This window comes from Hemiscyllium ocellatum, chromosome 23 (genome assembly GCF_020745735.1).
Source record: "Hemiscyllium ocellatum isolate sHemOce1 chromosome 23, sHemOce1.pat.X.cur, whole genome shotgun sequence".
Lineage (NCBI taxonomy): Eukaryota > Metazoa > Chordata > Chondrichthyes > Orectolobiformes > Hemiscylliidae > Hemiscyllium > Hemiscyllium ocellatum.
Genome location: NC_083423.1, coordinates 56,167,941 through 56,194,304, shown reverse-complemented (window position 1 = coordinate 56,194,304; position 26,364 = coordinate 56,167,941). Strand labels below are relative to the sequence as shown.

The 26,364-nt window shown below is 43.4% G+C and overlaps 1 protein-coding gene across 2 annotated transcripts in view; it reads left to right on the top strand.

Annotated features, from left to right (window-relative positions):
- fgd6 (FYVE, RhoGEF and PH domain containing 6) overlaps window positions 1-26,364 on the top strand; it is a 149,083-nt gene that overhangs the window by 76,377 nt on the left and 46,342 nt on the right. For both annotated transcript variants that reach the window (XM_060843046.1, XM_060843047.1), the window contains exons 12-15: window positions 18,106-18,174; window positions 20,212-20,295; window positions 20,639-20,718; window positions 25,758-25,857. In XM_060843046.1, the coding sequence (XP_060699029.1) occupies window positions 18,106-18,174; window positions 20,212-20,295; window positions 20,639-20,718; window positions 25,758-25,857 (333 nt within the window). The remainder of the gene's footprint in view (window positions 1-18,105; window positions 18,175-20,211; window positions 20,296-20,638; window positions 20,719-25,757; window positions 25,858-26,364) is intronic.

Genomic DNA, 26,364 nt, shown 5'->3' with positions numbered 1-26,364 from the left:
CCCCAAGGACAGGCGTGGGCAGCTCAGTAGCATGGTCAGTGGCCTCCGAGGGTGGCTGAGGCCAGTCAGGAATACTGGACAGTCCGCAAAGGCTGCTTGCGAGAACAGCAGTGTCTCAATTGCTAAGGCACCCAGTACATCTCACTCCCCCCCGCTGTTATGGAAGGATCAATTCCCATATCCCCAATTTAAACGGGCAAAATAAATAAGTGGGGGCTCTTTGGACAACCAGGCTGCATTTAGCGTACATGAAGATGAAAAGTTAGTCATGAGTACAACAGGATCAGACGAATTCGAAAGAAAGTCATTGAGGGAGCTGACACGCACCGGAGAGATAGCACCTACTACGCCCGAACCGCGAGCTTATGCAAAGGCGGTACTATAGCAATGAAGAAAAGAATTGGGAGGTCCCCACTCGCCAGCCCTTATCGCAACCAGCCGTAAGCAAGAAACCCGGTATCATGGCTCACGAGCGGACGTCGCATAACAGCATATATTGGATGTGTCCCTGTCCGTTTGTAGGAGGTCACACACAGGCTGTCGTGTTGTTGGAGTTGGTGGCAGCGGCGTCTCCTGGTGGAGCTCAACGGATGGGGGTCCGGTTGAAAAGTAATGATACCTTATCACCTTTAAATCAGTGAGAGGGGGCTGTGGGAATGCAGTAAAAAAGAGTCCCCGCATCGCCAGGGTGATATATGGCGGGGTCAGTCAGGAACTATGTGACTACTATGGGAAATAAAGTGTTGTGTTGTAAGGGGTCTTTGGGGTGGCATGTCTGGGAGACCGGAATGGACGGGAGGCAGTCCCCAAAGTCTCCAGTCAGTACTCCTGAACATAAGGTCTGTGTTCATGTGGACTGTCAAATGCAACCAGGAAGAGTGTACTCAACCATTTGTGTAAGAGGAATGGGGGCAGATATAAAGACCATGGTGAAAATAATGACGGTAGTGTGAAAGCCTTAACTATTCTTATGAGTCGCGGACCTGTATGTGGCAGTATTCCACAAAAAGGAGTCACATGAAAATAGAGAGAACTCTGTGTGAGGTAGAAGGAGTGGTTTCATGTAAGGGAAAGGGTACAACTTTACACAAAGGTAGTCAGAGGGATTCGTGATCTCAAATCAGAGAAAAAAGGCTCCCCAGCACGGGCTGCCACAAAAAGGCAGTCGAGGCAGGGGTAGCCAGATTATACTGTAGGTGTTTTAATGTTCGTCGAATTACGAAGAGGCAGAGGAAAAATGTAAAAAACGTAATCATGACACTGGTCCAGTGTCGGTGAGGTAATTGCGGGGAGCAGTCACGCAAACGGTGGCAAGTCGCAATATTCTGACAAAGTTAAAATGAAGTGTGCGCATAGTGTGGAAGATAATTAGTAGGATAATCCGTGTCCATTTGAGCAGCAGCACTACACGGGGTAGATGAAAGTCAGGACACTGATATAAATGCAAGATAGTACGAGTGGCAGTTCTGACTCGGTAGGAATGTATACTAGCAGCTGCAGGAGCGCAGGCGCCTGTATGTTTTAAAACGCAATGTTTGAAGTGTAAAAACATTCGTCCAGGAGTTGTGTCGATAAAATAGAGTAAGTCCCTCGAGAGGAAAGTGGGATTGGTAATAGTGAGGAGGGAACTACAATAGACTGCATAGGGGAAGGCCTACGGTACGCCTTGATACTGCGCGGTAAGGGGCGCAAGCAATCTCGATTTGCACCCCGGGGAACTGCTCGTGCTCGGGGCGCACTACCAATGGGGTTGTCGTAGGACAATCGTTTGATGAGTCACCCATGGAGACCGTTTAGGACAAGGGTCATTAATGTGGAAATGATGAGGATCCCCATCAACTCTGTGGCAACAGGACAATAGAGCAGGTAAATTTCCACCGTGTGGTTAGGGAAGACACAGCGCAGGAGATCCCCCTAACCTCTCAGGGCGTGCAGCGTAAGCCTCAAGGCGGCCGGGACCCCGTCTAGCAGGCAGGACGGGGATTATCGCCCCCAGACACTTGGGTATGATATTGGAGCGAACCGCGACTGTGAGGCAGACAGTATTGGTAACATCGAGAAAGGCGCCTATACAATGGAGAAAGACCAATGTAGATAAAAAGGGGTTGAGTCACCAGCTAAAGGGCACAAACTTATCTTGGCGGCTATTTGCCCGCTCGAAGCGGAGTCTATGATAAACCAGGTGGACCTCCCAAGAGAAGGCCCAATGAAGAGTTTAGACAGCAGAATAAAGTACCAGAAGAGCAAAGATATCAGTGAAACAGAGCCATGTCGGTGTAGAAGGGCAGCAACCCAAACTCTACGTAGAAACCGTGCCAAGGTGGGGTTGCATGATCCCCTCTCTTTCTGCACCTCCCCGTCAGGTCCCGTCTCATCGAGTGACTTTAGGGATATATTAGGTTGCGCTGACCTGGAGCAATGAGAGAAGTGGTGCGTGCGGTGGCCTATGTGTTTCCAGCCAGCTCAGTATAAGATATGATGATGATGATTATGGAGAGGGGGACAATGTAAAACTCTGGGCAATTAGGAGATTTGCGGTGGGACGAAATTGGACTGTTTGCCTGAGGGGACTTGTCCCCCCAAACGAGATACAAAACGAGAGGTGCAAGTATAATCCTTGTGTATGCAAGAATCTGTGTGTGTGTAGGGCCGTGTGGCATAGACAAAAGAGAATGCGCAGGTGCTGCGGGCATATCGGACTTCATCCCTGTGTAAGGGAGAGGGAGAGTATCATAAAAGGATGGTCAGACAGGTCAGGACAGAAATTGTCTGTGTAGCACTTTCCTCCGTTTGACACTTGAGGATTTGATCAGTTTGAGGGAAGTAACAGCCTTTAAAAGATACTCCGGGAAAAGAATCATAAAGGAACCTGGTGACCCTGCTGTTCTCAGCGCGAACCAGCGCCTTGCAAAAGATACGAACGGATGAGTCGGAGAGGACTACTCGCAGTTGAAGAGACTGAAGGATTTGGGCAGGAACTGAGTATTGATCCCTGTGGGAGGCGATTGTATGTATGATGCCTTCAAGCAAAAGGTGACGGCAAAGTGCTGCCGATACTGTAGGTGCGGTGGAGGACAAAAAAGAGCGTTGGCCAGGAGTGTAACAGAGAAAAATGAAAGGCAGGCGTGAGCGCCCACAGTGCAACAGAGGGGTTGGGAACCTTTAAGTTTGCAGTGGCGGTGGCACCATTTATTATTTGGAGATGACGTGACGAATCCTGGTAGCAAACCTCAGGGAGCATGAGAGTGGGGAAAGTCCTGGTAGCAAAACCTCAGGAAGCATAAGACTTTGGAAAGAAGATGGGGCGCAGAGCACGGCAGTGGAAGCGTAGCGAGTGAAATGCCCTAATGGAGAGATGAGGCCAGAAGATGAGTTACTGTGTCCTGGTAGAAAACCTCAGGGAGCTGAAAACCTTAAAAGAGATGGAGCGTAAGGATCCGCGGATCTTCTATTCAGCAAGACCCAGTTGAATTCAATGCAGGCTGAGTGAAGGACAAAGCTAAGACGACCTCAGATCCGGCGGTGACCATAAAGTGTGTAGGTTTGGGAGGAGACGATGAAGGGGTGTGACCATGGCGTGGGGAATGGGGAGCGGGGTTGTAGGATAGGGCAGTACAATCGGCAAGAGGAGTCTGTACGAGATTTCAATGGGAAGGTTTGGTACTGACTGGCAGTTACAGGTTGCATGTTCAAAGCATTGGAGAGTGTAGCCTCAGACAGGTAGACTGGCTGGCATCTTCACCCCGCATGGTTGCCAATACCCGCTTTAGGGACTGGAAATGGCAGTGTCTGTGGCAGCAGTTGCTCAACCCTCCCTAGCCGCAAAGTTGAGGTGGGGGGGAACGAGTAGCAGGAGGAACTTGCGTTAAATGAGCGTCCATCATGCTTTAGCGAAAGAAAAATCTGTGGACTCGGGAGAAGAGATAAAAATGGGGCCGTGAGAGGGGGCAGAAAAATGTGGAGGGCATAGATGGAAGAAGGAGTAGGTGGGCCCCCCCTCGTTCTTGGCACTTTGTGAACACGAGGGGAGAAGGGATGGCCTAAACACCCATGCCGGTGGACAAAATGATGAGTGAGCAGCCGCGAGGAAGAGAGATGGGCCAAGCACCCTGCTGGGTGCTGAGTAGCACGTCCTAGCTGGAGGCCTGAGGCCTGTGACCAGCGGGGGAAAAAGAGAGAGACAAAATAAGTGGGCTGGGGGATATTCGGGCAGTGGGACGGCCAAACACTGGACATACAAAACGTTGTAAATGAAAACGCACAATATGGCGATACGGCAATGCGCATGTTGTCGGTCGGGACGTTAGAGTTAGAAAGGTACAACCTGTCAGAGAAGATGTGGTTAGAGGCATGATTCATATCGACATCCCAGTAACTGAAGAGGACCTGTTCATCGAGTAATCCCATGAAGTAGGGCAATGACGCTTGAGAGACCCATCGGTGTAGTGGTGGCGCGGTAGTTGAGCTAAAAGGGGTGGCGGAACGTCCGCAGGTGAGCAGCTCCTTCTAGACTGTGCAATCCCGCCAAGAGTGAGCATTCGCGCCAAAAGCGAACGGGCACTGCCCCAACTGAGCGTTCGCGCCAAAAGTCAGCTGGCCCCGCCCAACCTGAGTCTTCGCGCCAAAAGCAAGAAAGCCCGCCAAGAACTAAGGTGACCCGCCCAGAGAAGGGTGACCCGCCAAAACTAGGGTGAGCACGGGACACCCCGGGATTTGCCGTCTTAGGATTCCACAACCGTAGTGTTATTAAAGTAAAAGCTCCACCATCCCTTCCTGCGCCCCCTCCCTACATTCAGGTATTCCTTTCCAAGTATAAGAGTAATTAAAAGTGATAGTGGGGGGACAAGCGGCATCTAATCCTAAAAATCAAGATGAGACTATGGAGAAAAATCCCAGACCGTTAAGTTATCAATCCCAAACCACTAAGTGTAGAGAACAACACTCACGTACTCCGATACCAGTAAAACTGCTTTCGGCTGCTGGGCGGCTTCCCACGGTCCCTGTCCCGTCACTCAGGCTGTCGGTGCCGGTCCACTGTACACCGAGACCTGGGATGAAACATTTGTTGCGACACCTCCGTTCGCCGCGTCTGTTAAAAGCACTGCACTCACTCACTCACTCCCTCTCTCACTGGGCCGGCCCCACACTGGTTTTCATCCACATACATGCCAACCCACGCATACTGTCGGTGTGTCCGTACTCTCGTCTCAGCCTGTCGCAGTCCCTTGTCCCCAGTTTTAGTGACATGTTCCGGGGCATTACATACTCGCAGAAACTGACAATCTGTGTGAAACCGTAGCCGAATACCGGTTTCTATAATCCCGAATAAAGTCGGCCTTACAAAAACACGCCACTGCTTGGTGTTCAGTAAGAAGTAAAGATTACAACCTGTTGGGAAGGATGTAATTGGAAGCATGATGTATAATCTCCTGTGTGTTGTTGTGAAAGGACAAAAGATTGATTAAAAGGCTGATTGTGAAGCAGTTTTGTAGTTGTGGGTGGACAGAAGTTACCAATCCTAAAACAAATCAATGTGAGATTGTAGGGAAGTCCCAATCGAACGAGGCACGGACCATGAGGTGCAAGGAGGAAAACTTACACAGTCGATCCCCAGTAAAACTGCTCCTACTAGTTGCGCAGCTCACCATGCTATCCCCATCTGTCATGGGCCCGTCAAGTAATCCTTGTGGTTCTCCATTCTTAGGCAAGACCCATCCACCCCTTCCTGTCTATCCCGCGTCCTGGGGCCCTTTTCCATAATCCCTTGGTTGTTTCCCCCCGTTGTCGGGGTCTGCCACGTCTAGACTCAGGGTGTCTATAAGAGGGTGAGCCAGCTGGGAGTGTGGACCCCGCTTGTTGCACCCTTTCCCTGCCGCAGTGGCGGGCTTTATGTCCTGTCCCTTTACAAATCCAGCATGAGTCATCTGTCTCCATATCGCATCTATAAGAATTATGCCCAATTTCGCGACACTTCCAACAACGCCCGGGTAATGGATCTGTCCTTCCCCCCCCTTTCGTATCCCAGCGGGCGGCCCGGTCGATCTACTGCGGCCAGGCATGTGGTACTGAGGACTGCCCGCCCTGCTAAGGGAGGGCGAGGGCAATAGCGCCTGGGCGTAGGGCGAAGGGGAACTACACGGCTGTGGAGCCGGAGGCATAAGCCCCTGCGCTGTGCCCTTCGTCTCCAGCAGAAGAAGAACCTTTTCGAGTCGCTCTATAAGTTGCATAGGCAGTTTGGAAGCCTGTCTCTCAGTTTCCGCCTTTTCTGATGCTCGGCACCTGGATAGATAGTGGTGTATCTGTGTTTTGCCCTGGTCCTCCGGCACTGAGTGTACCCCCACAAGGTCATTCAATTTGCTCTGTACCGGGGCGGGAAGTTCTTCCATTAACCCCCGTTGAAAATGTGCTATTGGGCCTTTCCCCTGTGCCAGTCTCCCAAAGGTCCGTGGCCCTCACCAGATATTCATGTACACCGTCCCCGAACTTTAGCCTGAGGGTGCCCAGCGCATCCAGAGAAGGGTGCGGCGGACTGGGCTTGAGCAGTTCAGCTGGGGCAGGGTGTAGGATAGTGGGCATGTGAGGGGTAGGGGGAAGGGGGTAAAGTGGGGTCTGGTTGGGAACCCACTCGGGTTCATACTCCGGAGGGGGTCGTGCTCGCTCTGACTGGGCGTCTCTGCGAGCGGGGCTGGCAAGTGGGTCAGAGACCTTACTAAGAGCTCCCGTAGGGAGACAGAATCGTCAGCTGCCTTAGCAGAAGGCCTTGACAGATTGACAAGAACTTCCTTCTTCCCATCTCTTTTCCCATGTAAGTAGGTGTGGAGACTGGTTTGGAAGTTTTCTGAATGTACTGGTGTGAAAAAGGACTGGTGAGTAGCAGGGAAGCAGCCCTTGCGCCGCCACAAATTGAGGTTGTTGTCGATGTAGCGGAGTGTCCACTGGGCCTCTTTGGTGGTGTTGTTTTCTCTTAGCTGTGCACGAATCCCGTCTAGCACCTTTCCCATAAGGGGTTGAGGTGCCGGGGTGTTCGGGAGTGGGGTGTACTCAGTGGTGTGTGCATCAGCTGGAATGGAAACAGCAGCAGTGAGGTGGTGCAACTCTCGGGCAGGGGCGTCCGAGATGACTGGGGCCGTGGGTCCGAGATGACTGGGGCCGTGGTGGAGGTACAGTGGTCCCCTTGCCACTGTGGGTTCAATGTTACTAACAGTTTCGTCTTCCACCCCAGGGATTTTCCGGCGGTCGGTGGTGCCCAATCAGTAGGGGGTTCCCCTAGGCCTATCGTTTGCCACGCTGAATATTGCGGCGCGAGTAGGAGACCGTTTAAAATTTTGGTCATTAGCGCCGTATCTGTGAAGGTCTCTTTTAGTCTCGTCAATATCAGGTCTTTTTGGGCGGGCGCTTGATCCAGTGCTGTCTTGTGCACTGTTACACTGTCCAGTAATAAATGGGCATGCCAAGTTACGTCTGTGCCAACCGTGAGGTGCCACCAGGGCACTCCGGGGCGTAATGGTCGAAATTGGGTCATTTTTGGTGGTCCAAAGTTCAAGTCCCCCATGACGGATCTCACCTGGTGGGTACTGCTTTAAACCCAGTGCGTTTTTCAAAAGCCTGACCTTCGCGTGGCAGATTTCTGCTCTTAACAACCGGTCTAAGGCAAACGCCTGTGCAGGTAAACCCTATCCAGGAGATGAGATCCGCCCTCTGTCCCCTTAGGATGCTAGCAGCGAGTGTGTCTATCGATAGTTGTCAGAGATAAAGTGCTTACTAAAAAGAAAGGATCCAATCAGTCAAGTGCAGTCAGCGCTGTATTAATTAATTTCAGAAAGCGTCCAGGCTCCGTAAGCCACGCTTTTACCTTAACTCAGAAAGCTGCGTCCAGGATCCGAAATCCACGCATAAACTTTACTGAAAAACCCGCGTCCAGGATCCGAAATCCACGCGTAAAACTCAAACTCAAAAACTGCGTCCAGGATCCGAAATCCACGCATTAACTTAACTCAAAAACCGCGTCCAGGATCCGAAATCCACGCAAAAACTCAAACTCAAAAAACTGCGTCCAGGATCCGAAATCCACGCATTAACGTAACTCAAAAACCGCGTCCAGGATCCGAAATCCACGCGTAAAACTCAAACTCAAAAAGCTGCGTCCAGGATCCGAAATCCACGCAGTAAGTCGACTCAAAAAGCGCGCATTAACTTAAGGCTAGCCATGGATCAATTAGTCACTTCAGTACCGCGATAACAGGCAGGTATTAGTGAAGAAGTGAGAAAATAGCTTACCAGTATGGACTCTGCAACGTTGCTGCCAAACTGATTTAAAAGTACTGTTTGTGTTGGTGAGGATCAGGGAGCAGACAAAGACTGACTAACTGAAAAAATTTACCTACTGGAAGTCTTTGCTTTAACAGGCGCTTCCTCACCTTTTAAAAGTTCGGCCGAAAGTTTGTCTGCCCTCCGGTCCGCCAACGTGGCCAACTTGCGGTCGTCTCTTTCCCTTCCCACATTCAGGCTCACCATCTGTTGGGACGGAAACCGAATGGTCTCGTCTCTACGTGTTCGTTGGAAGGAGAGATCAAACCGGCTAGAGTTTGGAGCAAATACACCGTTTATTACAGAATCAAAACTGGTACACTATACAACGAATTCAAAAGCATGCAAATTCGTTGGAGAAGGCGTTCTGTCTCTCCCTTCGGATCTGATGCAGTTATACTTCGCGCTTCCTCGAGTTCCCGGTCAGGTTCCCCTTGTTCGGCTCTTTCATTGGTCGGTTCACCTGTCTGTGAAAGGATTAGTGTCTCTATTGGCTGCCCCGAGATACCTGTCCCACTCCTGCTGTGCCGAACAATGGGTAGACATCCTGGGTTCGGCAGTTTCCAATCTTGTAAATTAAAAGTTTATTGTTGGAAGGGTTTCCTCATTGCCATGCGTCTGGCTGTCTGGGCGTTCACAATAGTTCTCCATAGTTGAATATACAGATATTATCATTTAACATAGGACCCGAATGAGTTTGATGTCAGCGGAGGCATTAGCAAGTACTTTATCAATCAAGTGTAGTATCGGTGCGATTTACACTATCCGATAGTTACCGGTTTCCTTTATTAACAATGAGAGTGTAACAGGATGATCTGAAACTGACGGACATGTTCTAATCCCCCAGGAATGTGGCCCCAGGCAGGCAGTCCTGCAGTGGCTGGGTTTACTTTACATGGCTGTGTTTTAGCTGGTATCTGACAGTGTCTGCTTTAATAATGGTGCTCCCCTCCCTAGCCCCAATGTAGGTACCCCGATAGCAGATTCTCCCCAACAGGAGTGATGAGGCTTGCCAGTGGTCTGCCCTTTGTTTCACACCTCCCCCTTTCCACACACATACATCCTCTCTTGGAAAGTCACCATATGCCGAAGCTTCAGATAGCCAGCAACTGAGCCTCTGCTTAACAAAAGGCCCCGCTTACTCTCCAACATTCAGTGGAAATTGCTGTATTTGAACCCTCTTTTGTTCCCTATCCATCTATTTCTCTCTTCCCGTTCCTTGGCCCCAACTCCGTGCATGATCCCAGTAAGCACTCCAGCAAAATATTCCAATGTTTGCTTCCCCAACTCGTTGCAGATAGAAGCAAAAAAAAAGTACGCACACAGACAATAACCTGTTGCAATCGATGCACCAGCAGAATAAATCACAGCCAGCTGGTAATACAGGGGTTGGAACCATAGAACAGCGAACAGGAGTTTGCTTTATTTAAAAAAAAGTCTACAATTCACAAATTGCATTACATCCAAATTGGATTTACAAAACGTGCGTAATAGGAAAACAACCTGTATGTGATTGTGTAATGAATGAGGTTGGTAAGTTGCAGGCACAGATCAGCATGTAGGGGCTTGATGTTATGGCAGTAATGGAGATCTGGCTCCAGAAAGGTTAGGACTGGTTAGTAAAAGTTCCTGTTCATACGTAATGTTCAGGGAAAAAATGAGGAATGGGTCCGCCAGTACTGATTTTAAAGATAATAGTTTGGTGCTAGAGCAAAAGTGTCCCACAGGGATCAGAGAGAATTTATTTGGTTGGAGCTAACAAACAACAAGGTAATTTTACATTGTGTATCACATCACACTTTCCTACAATCAATCTAATCAGTCACACATATGCCGATTGCACCATCCTGCTCTTGAAGTTTATTATCCTTCTCATAGTTCACAAGGTTCCTGTTCTTAGGCATACTCTATCAGCCTCCAACCAGCGGGCAAGGTATAGAGGAGCAAATTTGAAAGCGGCTTTTATAGAGGTGCAAAAATTATAGGCAGCTATAGTTACTATCATTCTCATAGACTGTGGTAATCCATAGTGTAAAGGTTAAGAAGAGGGGGATGTATTTTTGGAATGGTGAGAATGGACCTGACTCAGGAAATGGAATCAAAAATTATAAGGCTAAAATATAACTGAATAAAGGGCTCCTTTAAAGAGGAAATAGATTGAATCCAGTTTTGGCACATTCCACAAGGTGGATAGGTAGTATAAACAAAATTGAGCCTACTTCCAATATGATGATTGAGATAGAGAGTAAGAAGTGAAAAAGAATGCATACGACAAATGTCACAATGATGATAGAAGTGAGATCTAGGCTGAATGTAGTAAGTATGGATGAGAAGTAAAACGTGAGAGTAACTTGGACAGAGTACGAGAAGAGACTGACAGCCACCATAACAGGGAATTGAAAGTTCTTCAACAGGCATATACATAGCAAAGAGAGTTAAAATGGAAGGACTAGGGCTACCTAGGGACCAAAATGTTGATTTATGCATGAAACAAAGGGTTTGGCTGAGGCACTAAATGAAATCTTTGCATGTGCCTTTACTAAGGAAGATGATGTTGATGGAGGTAGTGAGACAATAAAAGTTGATAAAGAGAAGGTATGAGAAAAGCTGCCTGTATTTCAAAGTTGGTAAGCCACTAGGATGACATTAGATGCATCTGAAGATGCTGAGGCAAGTAAAGACGAAAGCTCTGGAGGCACCGGCCATTATTTTCCAATCATCATTTGATATGGAGTGATGTCAGAGAACAAGAAACTTGTAAATGTTATATTGCTGTTTAAAGTAATGTGCAATACTCACTATAATTGTAGGCCAACCAGTTTAGCTTCAGCTATGGGAAAGTATTTAGAAACTAAATCCTAAACCAAGTTAATAGTCTCTTGGACAAATTGGATAGGAAAGCCAGGACAGGATATATAAAGGGAAACTCAGATACAACTATTGAGTTTTCTGATGAAGTAAGGGTTGTTAAGCTTATAGCAGTTGACATCATGCACATGGATTTTAAAGAACATTTGGTGAAGTGTTGCCAGTATAGTTAAAACCTGTGGAGTGAAAAGTACAATGGCAGCATGGATACAACTTTGGCTGAGTGACCTGGATTTCAGTGCACAAGGTACAATTTCAAAATTTGCAAATGACACAAAATTTAGAAATATTATGAACTTTGTGAACTATGAGAACAATAATAAACTTCAAGAGCATATGGACAGGATGGTGCAATGGGCATATGTGTGACTGATGAAACATTATGGGAAAATGTGATGTGATACACTTGATTAACAAAAACAAGGAACAGCAGTATAATTTAAAGGGTACAATTTTAAAGAGGATAGAGGATGTATGAGAAGAAGGACCTGAGGTTATACGTGCACAAATCATTGAAGGTGGCAGGGCAGATTTGGAAAGCATTTATCAAAGCATACAAATTGAGGCAATCTATACAAAAGCAAGGAAATTCATGTAACTTCTTTCTAAAATGTAGTCCAGCATCAGCTACAGTATTGTTTACAATTATGGATATAACTGTTTCAGAATATATTTGAGGGAGTGTAATAAAGAATTATGCAAAAGGTTCCAGAAATGAGAAACCCTTTGGCACAAGGGTTCATTACCAAAAGTCATTGAGTTCTTGTAATTGGGAAAAAAATGCCAGAGATTATAAGGAAAAACATTTTTACACAGTAGTTCAGATTGGGAATGCATGAACATGTAATGGGTACAGATTCAATCATGGCTTTCGAAAGGAAATCAATTAAACACCTGAAGATAAAAGATTTGCAGGGCTACAGGGAAAAGACAGAGCAGTGGGACTAGATGAATAGCTCTGAAAGAGATCTAATATGGTCACAATGAGCTGAATAGTTTCTTTCAATGTTGTAACCATTCCATAGTTCTGTAATTCAGTAAGAAAAGGGTGGCATGCTTGGTGTTAACACTTAGCACTGATAATAATCTCTGCTGTTGCTTGTTGTGATAATGCATCACTGAACATAGAAAGGAATGGGACAGGTAAGACAGACATCGACCTGTGTGGATTTCAGGTGCAGTGGCAGCGAGGTTAAAAGGAGCACAATGAGCGGAGAGGTCCCAGGAACAGATAAGTTTGGCCTCACAGGAGAGCTGGGAGGTAACTGGGTGTTTCTCCTGGCTCTTTTAACTGAGTACTGATTTAAATTAAGACCTTGAGTACAGCTTACACCTTCCAATAGGTAATTAATATCTTCAAAATTAAATTTGATTCTTTTGACAGAGTTGGGGGGTGTTCTGGTTGTTTTTGCTCGTCATTATTTAAGTAGGTGTAAGGTTACAAAAAAGTACATTTTATTTAGTCAAGGTGCCTCTGGGGATCTCAGGTCTGTGACATGTACATTCTGCACTATGTGGGAAGTTGTAGATACTCCTGATGGTCTAGATGGCTGTACATGCAGGAGGTGCTTCTGGGTGGAGTAACTCTAGCTCTGGGTTTTGGGACTCGAGTACCAAATACAATAAAGCCGAGATGTTTGCGGATAGCAAGTTTTTGGATGTGGTCATCCTGCAACTTATGAGGACATGAATAGGGAAATAGACAAGGTCTTTTCCTGCGGTTTGGGGGGAGTCCAGAGGTAGACGGCATTGGTTTAAGTTGAGAGGGGAAAGATTTAAAAGGGACATAGGGGGAAACTTCTTCACACAGATGGTACTGTGTGAATGGAATGAAGTACCAAAGGAAGTGATGGAGGTTGGTACAATTACGACATTAAAAAGGCATCTGGATAGGTTAATGAACAGGAAGGGTTTAGAGGGATATGGGACAAATATTGGCAAATGGGACTACATTTATCTAGGATATCTATCCAGCATGGACGAGTTGGACTGAAGGGTACTGTGCTGTACATCTCTATGACTCTAAGTTCAGGAAAAGAAGATTGGGCAACCGTCAGACAGAATGTAGTGATCAGGCAGCAAACTACCCTCTGATTACATTTTCTGCTGCGCGGACCTCTGAGATCCATGCATGGCAGCAGCTTCCAAAGCCAGATGTTAGTGTTGGAGTGACCTCTATACATCTATTTGTGTGCATGGAACATCCAAGAAGTTATACAGCCATGTAGTTTAGAGGGAACTTGCCAAGCAATTAGTGAGGGAATCCCCTCAGTCTATCTCATTCACAAAGCATTTTACAGCCTTGGAAAATAACAAGAGTGACAGTTCTCTGTGCATGCCAGCCAGCCAGTTCCAAAGTGCTATGTGTAGTTCAGCTGCACAGGCTTGAGCAGGGTAGTAGTGGTAGGGGATTCATTGGCAAGGGAAGTAGACAAGCATTTCCATGACCATAGACTTCACAATGGTACATTGCCTCCTGGGTGCTAGGATTAAGGGTTTCACATTCTGAAGGACAAGGGTGAACAGCTAGAGGTTGCAATCCATAGCAAGCAGTAATTAGTTGTATGCCACAGAAACCAGTGCTGGGCCCACAATTATTTACAATATATGTTAATGACTTGAATGAGGAAAGGAATGGGACAGGTAAGACAGACATCGACCTGTGTGGATTTCAGGTGCAATGGCAAGTTTGCAGTTAACACAGAAATAGGTGGGAAAACAGAATAGTGAGAATGACAGAAAGATTTTGCAGAGGATTATCAACCGGTTAAGCGAGTGAACAAAAACTTGGTAGATTGAATGTAATGTGGGGAAATGAGAGGTTATGCATTTCGGCACAACAAACAAAGCTGAATATTGTTTGAATGGAAAAAGACTGCAGGATACTACAGGACACAGGAATTTGGGAGCCCTCATTCATGAATCGCAAAAAGCTAGCATCCAAATTCAGCTGATAATAGGGATGCAAATGGAATGTTAGCCTTTATTTCAAAAGGAATGGATCTTAAAAATTGGGAGGCTTTGCTAAAATTATACAAGGCACTGGTCAGACAACAGTTAGAGTATTGTGAACAGTTTTGGGACCTTTATCTAATGAAAAATGTACTGGTTTTGGAGGTAGTCCAGAGAGGGTTCATTACACTGATATCAGGTTGTAGGTACTGTCTTATATGGAGAGATTGAGTAGATTGGACCTTTACTCATTGGGGTTTAGAAGAGTGAGAGGCAACCTTACTGAAATATACAAAATTCTTTGGGGACCTGACTGGATAGATGTAGAAAGTTTGTTTCGCTTTATGGGAGAGCTTAGGCTCAGGGGGATAATCTCAGTATAAGAGGTTGCATGTTTAAAACAGAGATCAGTAATTTCTCCTCAGAGAGCAGTGATTCTGGGCAATTCTTCCCTGTAGAGATCCATTTAGCTGGATCATTAAGTGAAATCGAAAGACTTTTAGTCAGTAAGGGAATCGAGGGTAGTCTAGAAACAGCTGGAAAGAGGACTTGAAGATGATCAAATAGACCACAATCTCACTGAATGGAGGAGCAGACTGGATGTGCTAAATGACCTACTTCTGCTCCGACTTCTTACAGCCTTGTGTTGGGACCATGGTACATGAGGAAAGAGAAATAAGGTCCTGCAGATAACCTTAGGGAATGACCCCTGGGAAATTGAAAAGTATAACTTCAAAGACTTTGGATTAGCCCTGATGCCATGCAGTAGTGAATATGGGAATAGAAAGAGTACTGCGTAGCTGGAGAGAGAGTGCAGGAGGGAACACTTTAGAGTCCTCAGGCATTGGGGCCATTCATGGAGAACCTATACAAGTTGGACATGTTACATCTGAACAAGAACAGGGCCATCTTTGTCACATGGAAGTTTGCTGTTGCTGTTAGGTGGATTTAAACTAGATTGGTAGGGGAATGAGATCTTTGCAAGTATTTTAGAGGAGTGAGAAGCTGAGATGGAATTAATCTGGAATGCAGAGGAAACATAACTTAGATAAGAATGAAGTGAGTTTAGCAAGGAAAAATAATGCACAGAGCCTGAGGATAAGGCAGACAAGTTGAGGGCACAGATAATCTTGTGAGGTTATGATATCATAGCTATGACTGAGAGCTGTAAGACGGGTAGGATTTGCTGCTCAACATTCCTGGTTATAATATATTCAGACAGGATAGAGAAATAGAAGAGCGGTCACAATATTGATTGAGGAATTAATTCTTATTCTGAAGAGAGATGACATCTTGGAAGGATCATCGAATTAAGATATAGGGGTAGAAACAAAAAACACAGAAGGGGCAAATACACTGTTGAATACACGCTATATGCCCCTAAATAATCAAGGAGAGACAGACAATTATTAATGTTATCAAATATCAGAGAACTGTAAAGATAATGAGGTAGTCATGGTTACATATTTTAACCATCTAAATATTAATAGGCAAGGTTTAGTGTGTAAGGTAGGAAGGGTCCAAAATTCTTAAATTGCAACCAGGATAATGTTCTTACTACATAGCTCAAAAAGGGAGGGGTAGTTCTGGACCTAATATTTGGAAATTAGCCCAGATAAATGGATGGGGCAGGGGAGCATTTGAAGATAGTGACCATAATTCAGATTTAGGATAGTTATGGAAAAGGATAATGATGGGTGAGGAATAAAAGTTCAAAACTGGGGAAAGGCTATTTTCATTAAGATGGATACAGTTTGGCCAAAGTGGACTGTGATCAGATACTTGCAGATAAAACTATGTCATAGTAACGACAGGCATTGAAAGAAGAAAAAAAATGAAAGTGTACATTCCACAAAGACAAAAAGTGTGACCAAGACTGAGGAACTCCGTTTGTCAAGAGGGATAAATGATAAGATGGAGAAGTAAGCTGCACAGGCCATTGAGTCTCCTCACCCATACAATCAGATTGTGGCTGATCTGCTAATCTTGAACACTTTCCTGGTTTTTCCCCATAACTCTTGAATTCCTTACTGATTACAGTTAGGACTGAGAAGAAAAAAGAGAAGTTTGTGACAAGTACAGAGGACTCAATTTGACACATTCCCTGATTGGGGAATAGAAGTGCAGGGATAACTTAAATAGGGAAGTAGGATAGCTAACAGAGTACGTGAGAAAGAATTGGTGGTTAGCATAATGGAAAATCTGGATGGATTTTTAAAGTATATAAAGGACAGAGAATAACCAGGGAAAGAGTAGGGCCCATTAGGGAACACTGAGGCAATCTGTGTGTTGGTTCAATTCTCAAAGAATACTGAGTTAGTCTTCGCCATGGAAAAGGACATGCTGGACATCAGGATACCAGGATGGACACTGTAAAATATTAGAAGAAATTAAGTAAACAGAGAGGATATACTTGTGCAGTCTTAAAAAGTGAATAAATCTACAAGCTTGGATGAGAGAAGCATCCTAGGCTACCAGGGAGGCAAAGTAGGAGGTATCAGGGCACTGCCAGCAATGTTCAAATCTTCTTTGTCCAAAGATGAGGTGCCAGAGATCCTGGAGGCTGCTAACATAATCTCATTATTAAAAAGGCGAGGTATAGATAGACCAAGAAATTGCAGCTAGTCAATCTAACATCAGTGGTTGGAAAGGTATTAGAAAAAATTCTCAAGGACTAAACATATTTGCATTTGGAGAGACAAAGATTAATTGGGGATGATCAGCATAGCTCTAAAGGAAGGTTGTGTTTGACAAATTTGAGCAAATGTTTGAAATGAGAAGCATAAGTGTTGATGAGGGTAATGTATTTGATGGTCAACGTGACTTTAATAAAGATTTTGATAAGATCCTTTATGGCAGACTGATTTTTAAAAAGTAAGAGTTTGTGGGATCCAAAGCAAAATGGAATATTGGATCCAAAATTAGTCAAGAGACAGGAGACAGAGGGCGATGGCACAGAGATGTTTCTGTGATTGGAAGTTTCCAGTACTCTTGCTGTTTGGTACTTTAATGGTTTAAAGTTAAATGTAAGTGGCGCAGACACGATGGGCAGAAGAACGGTGGGCGGCACGGTGGCACAGTGGTTAGCACTGCTGCCTCACAGCGCCTGAGACCCGGGTTCAATTCCCGACTCAGGCGACAGACTGTGTGGAGTTTGCACGTTCTCCCCGTGTCTGCGTGGGTTTCCTCCGGGTGCTCCGGTTTCCTCCCACAGTCCAAAGATGTGCGGGTCAGGTGAATTGGTCATGCAAAATTGCCCGTAGTGTTAGGTAAGGGGTAAATGTATGGGTGGGTTGCGCTTCGGCGGGTCGGTGTGGACTTGTTGGGCCGAAGTTTCTACACTGTAAGTAATCTAATCTAATCTAATCTAAAACCTCTGCTGTGCTGTATGAGTATGTAATGGGTATGATCAAGAAGTTTACAGATGATTTGAAAATTGTTATGGTACTAAAAAGGCTTTGGAGGATAGCTGTAAATCACAGGACCATATCAACGAACTGGTCAAGGGCAGTGACAAATGGAATACACCCCGAAACAGTATAAGGTAATGCAGTTGGGGAAGGATGACAAGGCAAGTATTTAAATCATGGGTTGTAAGACCCTGGAAAGTACTGAAGATTAGAGGAACCCTGATGTATATATTCACAGATCCCTGGAAATGCAGGCTAGATAGATAAGGTGGTTGGGAAGGCGTATGGGATGTGGGATTTATTATGGCCTTTATTAGCTGAGCAGAGAAAGTACGTTGGACTAGTACAAAACAGTGGTTAGGCCATAATGGAGTACTGCTTGCAGTTTTGGTTACCACATTATAGAAAGGATGTCATTGCAACAGAGAGAGTGCAGAGGAGATTTACCAGGAAGTCTGGTTTGAAAGGTCTGAGGTAAGTTTGAATTGTGTGTTGTTTCCAAAGAAATCTGTCATGTCTGCTTAATTCAGTAACTAATAGCATTATCATGTTGTTTCTCTCTGACTAGGTTTTTTTGAAGGAAGGCACATTGATGAAGCTGTCTCGAAAGGTTATGCAGCCCCGAATGTTTTTTTTGGTATGTAATTTTGTCTTTAAATCCTCTACATCTAACCCACTTAGAAGCTAAGATAATTTTTTCTACATGTTTTATGCTTTGTATAATTTGTAATTTTGTTAGATGTTGTTGCAATCCAATAAACACGATAATTTGCTTAAATTCGGATGCCTGTAAGTGAGAGAAATTTTCTCAAATGAACTCATTTAATTTCTTGAAGATTTAAGACTATGATACTGGGAATAAAGTGTGCAAAGGTACTAGGAAAGAGCAGACAGATGGAATTAATTGGATAGTTCCACCGGAGAGCTGGCATTGAGCTAGTCTTTTGTGCTGTCAGTGTACTACTAAGATACTAGTTAGTATCTAATGACATTTCTTTCAGGAATTTCCAGTGTGCAATTGTATTTGTGACAGTCTGTACTAACCTATCCATAATTAGTCATAGTCCACAAGGGATGTTGGAATTCCTCTAATACCCCCTCCAGTTTTGCTTTGACATGGCCTTTGCTGATGATTCATCTTCTGTTGTCACCAAGGCCAGACTTTCATCCTGAATGTTAAAGTGATCATATTTTCTTAATTTCTGTTTCTTTACTTCAGCTGAAAGCCCATCATGTGCTGGGACTTCAGTTTTCTTGTTGACAAAGTCAATAATTTTCAGTCTCTCTCATATAACGCAAGCTTCATATCATTGATTTTGAACATTGCTTTTTGAAATGCAGGCCAACATTGAATGCTCTCCATGACTGCAAACAACAAATGCTGGAGATTACAGTGGGTCAGACAATATCCATGGAGGGAGAGCAAGCTAACTCTGATGAAGACTCATCTAGACTCAAAATGTTAGCTTGCTCTCTCTCCATGGATGCTATCTGACCCGTTATGATCTCCAGCATTTGCTGTTTTCAGTACAAATTGCAACATCTACGGTAATTTTCATCTACATTTTGTTGAATGTTCTCCATGTCTCAATGTGCACTCCGTGTTGGGAAGTTTTCAACAGACAGATGTTAGTATCAGTTAAAAGCTGAGTACCATTGTTCTGGGTGGTTTCTGAAATCATTTTTGAGTTAATTGCAAATCCTACTAACCAGGCTCTGCACAATGTCAATTTTAATTTACCTCCCCCACTTAATAGTGAATGCAAAAGGCACAACAAATCTTTCTAGCCAATTACTACTGTGTAAATCTACTCTCAATCAACAGCAAAGTAGTGGAGGGTGTCATTGATATGGATATCAACTGTTAATCAGAGACAGAACTGGACCAGCCTAGAAATACTGTCATTCAAGTGTCTGTTAATTCTGCGCTGAATAACTCACCTTCTGACTCTTCAAATTTGACTACTATGGTGAATTGGAATACTCCCCCCTTGACTTAGTTAGTACAATTCCTACAAGACTAAAGAAGCCTGATAGTATTCAGAACAAAGCAGTGTGTTTGATTGGCATCCCAACCATCACATTACGCATTTACTTACTCCCCCGCCAACATACAGGAGCAGCAGTATGTACAAAATGAAAAATGCACTGCTGTAATTTATTCAAGGTCCCTCAACAGCACTTTCCAAACCCACTGCCTAGAAGGACAAGGGCAGCAGATGCACCACTTCCAAATTCCCCTCCAATCACATACCATCGTGACTTGGAACTATATCACCATTCCTTAAGTGTTGCTGGGTTAAAATGTAAGAACTCCCTTCATAAGCACAATATGGGTGTATCTACAACAACAACTGAAATGTTTTAAGAAAGTAGCTCATGACCATCTATTTGAGGGCAGTTAAAAATGAACAATAAATGCGTGTCAAAATAGAAACGCTCATATCCTGTGAAAGAATAAAACACAAGTCATGCGTACAATTGTCTAACCTTGAATCAACGCTTACGATTGTTGAAATTTACAGCTCATCATACAAACAGTATGGCACATGATCATTTGTGTGTTGAACAATTTGGTTTGGGAACTAACTAAACCATGATGAAGAGAAGTCTAAGTTTTGACCTTGATTATTGCTTTGAATTCACATTTAGGTTATAATGTTTTCCTTTATAGCTAAATGATGTGTTATTGTACACTACACCAGTACAATCTGGAATGTTCAAGCTGAACAATATGCTTTCTCTAGCAGGTATGAAGGTAAGTGATTTTTGATTCTCCTTATCATTCTTTTAAGATAAATTGTTAAAGTAACATAATTTTATCATTTTATGGAAAATGCTCCACACCAAGTAAATAAAGTGTGGACACTTCTAAGGATCTTTGAGCAATAAATGCATTGAAAAACCATACCAAGTGCCTCCTGTGCTGTTGCCTGTTACCTGGTTGAACCAGTATTCAGCAGGCAATTAAGAATAATTTCATTAACTATAGAATGTTGCTGTGACCTTGATTCAATTAATAATACCTTTCCAGACAAAATGAAGGTGAATGCTTTCTGTTGACCTGTTTAAATGTATGAAACATATTGTCTATCCTGTAGGTCAGTAAGCCATCTCAAGAAGCCTATCAAAATGAACTGAACATAGAGAGTGTTGAACGATCGTTCATTCTTTCAGCAAGGTAATGGCTCATCAGCAGGACTGAGTGAAATAGATATAACATCGCTAATACAATGTCAAGATTTACAATATCTGTTTATAGAAAAGTGACTGTTGATAGTTAGGGGACTTAGAGGGCAGGTACCTCAGCCTTTGAAGTTGTCCAACAAGTTGGAAGTTCTTTCAACTTGTCTAGATGAGAAGGAGGGCTGCAAAGGATTAAGCTAACTGACTATATCACTGAGGTACAGGAGGCTTCTCGAGAAGGGGGAATAAGAAGGACTGGTAGTAGTGGGAGGATCGGGTCTGTCCTCTGAAGCAAAGAGTGTGAGATCAGATGACTGTGTTGTCTACCCAGTACCAGATCTGCTCAGGCTGGAGAGGAACTTGGAGGGGTGGATCCAATAATTATGGTCTGTGTAGCTTTCAGTGACATAGGCAGATCGACTGAGGAGTTCCTGTGTAGTCAGTATGAGGAGCTTGGCGCAATATTAGGAAACAGAACCTCAAAGGTCTTCGCCATAATACCTGTACCGTTAACAGAACTGGGTTCTGATGAAGAGTCACTGGACTCAAAACGTGAACTCTACTTTCTTCCCACAGATGCTGCCAGAACTGCTGATAATTGCCAGCAATGTCTGTGTTGATGCCTAACAAGAGAAATAGGGAGAATTTTAAACTAAATTATGGAGACAAGGTCTCAAATTTGAAAAGATGGGACAAGTCTAAGAATATAGTTAAGGCTAAAGAGAATATTATTAAGTGAAATGATAAATAGATTTGACAGGAATAGATTGAGAGTATGAATCTAAGAGTCAACCAACAGGTAAGAATTGAATTTACAAAATGAATAAAAAGATAAAACTGAATGATCAATCTGAATGCATACAGCATTTGGAACAAAATGGATGACCTGGAGTGCAAAAAAAACAAGTATGCTCTGGTAGTCATGAGAGACATGCACCTTGCAATGTGACAATGATTGGGACTGAATCAGGACTAGACTAGATATTGTGCAATGAGGCTAAATATTACAATCTATTATAAATGATATCAAAACTGAGCATTTGGGAAGAAAACGGTAAAATTGGACAGATCCAACATGGATTTATAAAATGGAAATCATCTTTGACAGACTTGTTCAAGTTTTTATTTGGATGTGACTTGTAGTGTAGACAAAGAAGAACCAAAGAATGTGGTTTATTTAGACTTTCATAAGGCTTTTGATAAGGTTCCACAAAGGAGGTTGGCAAATAAAATTAGCGCATGTAATTAAGGGAAATTTACTAGTTTAGATCGAGAACTAGTGAGTAGACAGAAAGCAGAGAGTAGGAATAAACAAAGAATTGTCAGGATGGCAGGCACTTATTAGTAGAGTACAGCAAGTGGCAGCACAACTGTTCACAATCCAACTAAAGGATCTAGATCAGGAGACCAATTATAATATTTTCAATAATATAATATTTGTTGATGGCACCTAACTAAGAGAAAATGTAACTTTTCAGGATGCTTGAGGAGGACTTGGATTGGCTATAACTGTGATAGATGGACTATAGTGTGTGAAGCAATTCACTTTGGTCGGGAAAAAAAACAAAGGCATAGAATTCCTTAAATGGTGAGAGGCTAGTTAATGTGGGTGTCCAAAGGGACCTGAGTCTCTTTGTGCATGAATCACTGAATGCATGCAGGTTCAGCAAGCAGTTAGAAAGGTTCCATTTCAAGAGGATTTGAGAACAGAAGTAAAGATGTCTTGCTTCAATTGTATAGCATCTTGGTGAAGTTACAGAGAAGTTACAGCACAGAAAAAGGCTGTCAATCATGTTTGCACCGGCTGAATAAACTAGCCAAAAAATGTATTCTCACTTAACTTGGTCTGTATCTAGTAACTCCATTGTAGTTTTCATACACAGATCTCAATGAAGTAATGAGATTACTGAACCAAAGCCTATTATACCATTATGTTTACTTTGATACTTTGTGAAGAGGTTGTGACGGTTATTCTAGAGAAGATGCTTTGAAGTATTGGGGTCGACAGCAGAACTGATGGCTAAACTGTGAGCTTGGGCAAACTTGAGTTGCTAATTTAGTCTCCATTTCTTGACAGCAGGACTGTTGATAAACATAAATCTGGACACTGCAAGGAAAGATGAGGTGCTGGGAATCATGGCTCCTGCAAAGTTCTCATTTAATATTACATGATAGTAGGAACAATGATTACAAGTCCATTATTACTCCACAGCAAAGCGGTTACAGCACCAATTAAACTCCCAATTGCACTGTATATTAAGGTTATTGAGTTTATTTCTATGTTGTCTTTTCTCTTAGCTGAAACAGTAGGCATTCTCCTTAGCATCCTGTGGCTTGCGTATACTCAATATGAGGAGAAGCAACATCAATTCAGATTATGAAATTACTCCTTTCCTTCTGAAAACAAAAATAACAACTAATATGTTAGAATTTGCCTGAATGATTGTGTACAGTTTGAACATTGTTACACTTCATTGTTAACTCCATAGCTTGGCTGAAGGATTTTTTCAAATTCTTTATTTTGGAAAGACTGAATAAAGTTGATGGCTTGTTGTTTTTGCTTTAAATCTATGCCTAACATTGTACACGCGTTATAATTGCCGATGGCAAACTCAATCAGTTGCACAACTACTTGACTCTAACCTCAACTGCTTGGAGTACTATTAAAAAATTAGTTCCTGTTGCCTCTAAACAAACCCTTATGTCAATGGCCTGATAAATTTCCTTGATCCTTACCGAGACATTTTTTATTAATGCAGCCCTTTCCAACTATCTTTAGTTTGTCGCATCAGGATGTCTGCAGTATGCTGATATCACTCAGCAGGAAACTAGGATACAATTGTTTTTATTTCTTATGGTAGTGGCATGATTGACGTTAAACTGTTAGGTCTGGAACTAAAAACAATGCAGAAATAATCAAGTAGAAAGGAAAACCTGGAGGCAGTACTTTAAGATGGATGAGTTTGTCCATTTTTTTGCGACAGAATATATGTATTTAAGTGTTAATTTATTGCTAATTGAGAGTTCTTTGAATGGAGTCATGCCAGTAATGTAGCAGATGGAGAAAATCCCTATGTATCTGAAACAGAAGCTGTGAGGTGTTGCATTTTGATAAGTGAAATCAGGGCAGGCCTTGCACAGTTAATGTTGGGGCCCTGTGGAATGAAGTTGAACAGAGACACCTAGGGGTGCAGGTATATAGTTCCTTGAAAATGGCATCACAGATAGACAGGGTGGTGAAGAAGGCGATTAACATGCTTGCCTTCATCGGTCAGAGCATTGAGTACTGGAGTTGGGATGTCTTATTACGGCTGTACAAAATATTGGTAAGGCCATATTTGGAGTACCACATCCAGTTCATATCATCCTGCTACAGGAAGGATGTTATTAAGCTGGAAAGAGTGCAAAAAACATTTACAAGGATGTTACCAAGACTGGAAGGTTTGAGTTATAAGGAGAGGCTGTATAGGCAGGGACTTCTTTCCCTGGATTACAAAAAGTTGAGGGGTGATGTTATGGAGGTTTGTAAAATCATGAGGGGCATAGATAAAGTGAATTGCCAAGTTCCCCCAGTGCAAGTGAGTCAGAAACGCTAGGGCATACTTTTAAAGTGAGAGGGGAAAGGTTTAAAAGGGAACTGAGGGGCAACTTTTTCACACAATGGGTGGTACGTCTAGAGATTGTAATGAGGTCAGCCAGATGGATCTCATAGAATATGAGTTCCCGGATTGAGACTGTTAATCTGGTCCAATCAGGGAGTCCTGGTTGATGAATAAAAACAGGAGTATCAGACATCCTGACACTCTGAGAGCGGGCTCTGAGGGAGCTGGATCAATGTTGAGGACTTTCCACTTGTTAATAAAGGGTGACTTGGTGACAGGAGACTGGCCTCTGTTGAGTTATTTCAGTACATTTATGGAACAAGCTGCTGGAGGAAGTGGTAGACGATGGTACAATTGCAACATCGAAAATTTGGACAGGTACTTGGATAGGAAAGATTTAGAGGAGTGTGACCCAAATGCAGACAAGTTGAACTAGTTTAGATTAGATTAGATTAGATTACCTACAGAGTGGAAACTGGCCCTTTGGCCCAACATGTCTACACCGACCGTCTGAAGAGAAACCCACCCCCGTATATTTACCTCTGGCTAATCCACCTAGCACTACGGGCAATTTAGCATGGCCAATTCAACTAAACTGTACATCTTTGGACTGTGGGAGGAAACCGGAGCACCCAGAGGAAACCCACGCAGACACGGGGAGAATGTGCAAACTCCACACGGCCAGTTGCCCGAGGCGGGAATTGAATACAGGTCCCTGGCGCTATGAGGCAGCAGTGCTAACCACTGAGCCATCATGCTAATTTAGTTTAAGAAACTTGGTTGGCATGGATGAGTTGGGCTGAAGGGCCTGTTTCCATGGTGCTGACTCTGACTTTATTAGGCAGCTAAGATATGTGGGGTTTTGTAAGCTCAGGAAATTCTAGGACTGTTATTGGGCTGTTTAGAGATTAAGCCCTATAGGATGACAGTCTTGGTGCAGATGCCACTGGAGTGGCCTCGTAAAGAAGCCACTATCTGTGTTGGTTTTGAATTTTTCTGTAAGAAGTGGCAGTACACCCCTTCCTTGTTTGAATGTTTTCTGTAGCAATAGAGTAAAATTGTTAATTCATTTTTCTTGTTCTGTGTGTTTAAATTTTAGTAATGGAGCTGGTTCTGCATCTTAGAATTAAAACTAATGGATTTGTTTGTTTGAATACAGTAGCACTTTCCTTTGGAAAAAAAAACAAATTGGGCTACTTCACAACTCCAAATACAGCTGCATTTAGTTAAATAGGGGTGAAGGTTTTATACCCTCAACTTTCAATGAGAGTTAAGGAAATCTTTATGACCTAAGCATTGGAATCAATGAAAAATAAAACATTCATAAAAGCGTCAAAGCATTAGGTCCCTGTATTACAGATGCTTTGCCAGTTTGGTTTAAAGAGTGTTTGTCGACACTAATTCTAAACTTTGAACTCTTCTCTCGATACAGTTCAGCAGCAGAAAGAGATGAATGGTTAGAAGCCATTTCCAAAGCCATTGAGGACTACACAAAAAAAAGGATAACATTCACTGGAAGTAAAAGCCTTGAGGTATGATGATCATACAATTCTTTGAAGTTTTTCAGCGAATAGATTAAACAACATGCAACAACGTGAGATACTTTGGTTCTGGTTCATTCTTAATACACTTAAGATTTTACTAGAAAATGTGTTGTGAACAAACTATATCTGCTTTGTGCAATACGGAAACCATTTTGAATTAATTTTCACTGGAGTACATCAATGTTGGTAGGCCTGTGTGTATATGGTGAGTCTACTGAGAATTTAATGAATCTTTGCTGTTATGAAGATGAACTTCATAAAATCAATGCCAGTTCAAAGGATTTTATGGTTATTAATAGACGAATCAATTACAGCTTTAGAAAAGTGGAATCAGTGACAAGATAAAAGGCAATGCTAAAATAAACATCTACAGAATTGCAAGAAACAAATTAACTGGTACAGATCAGGCAGCTTCTCCTTTTCAACAAATATCTTTGTTTGAAATATATTAAAACAAAACAAATTCAGACGAATAGACTGACTCAATTTGTCTGT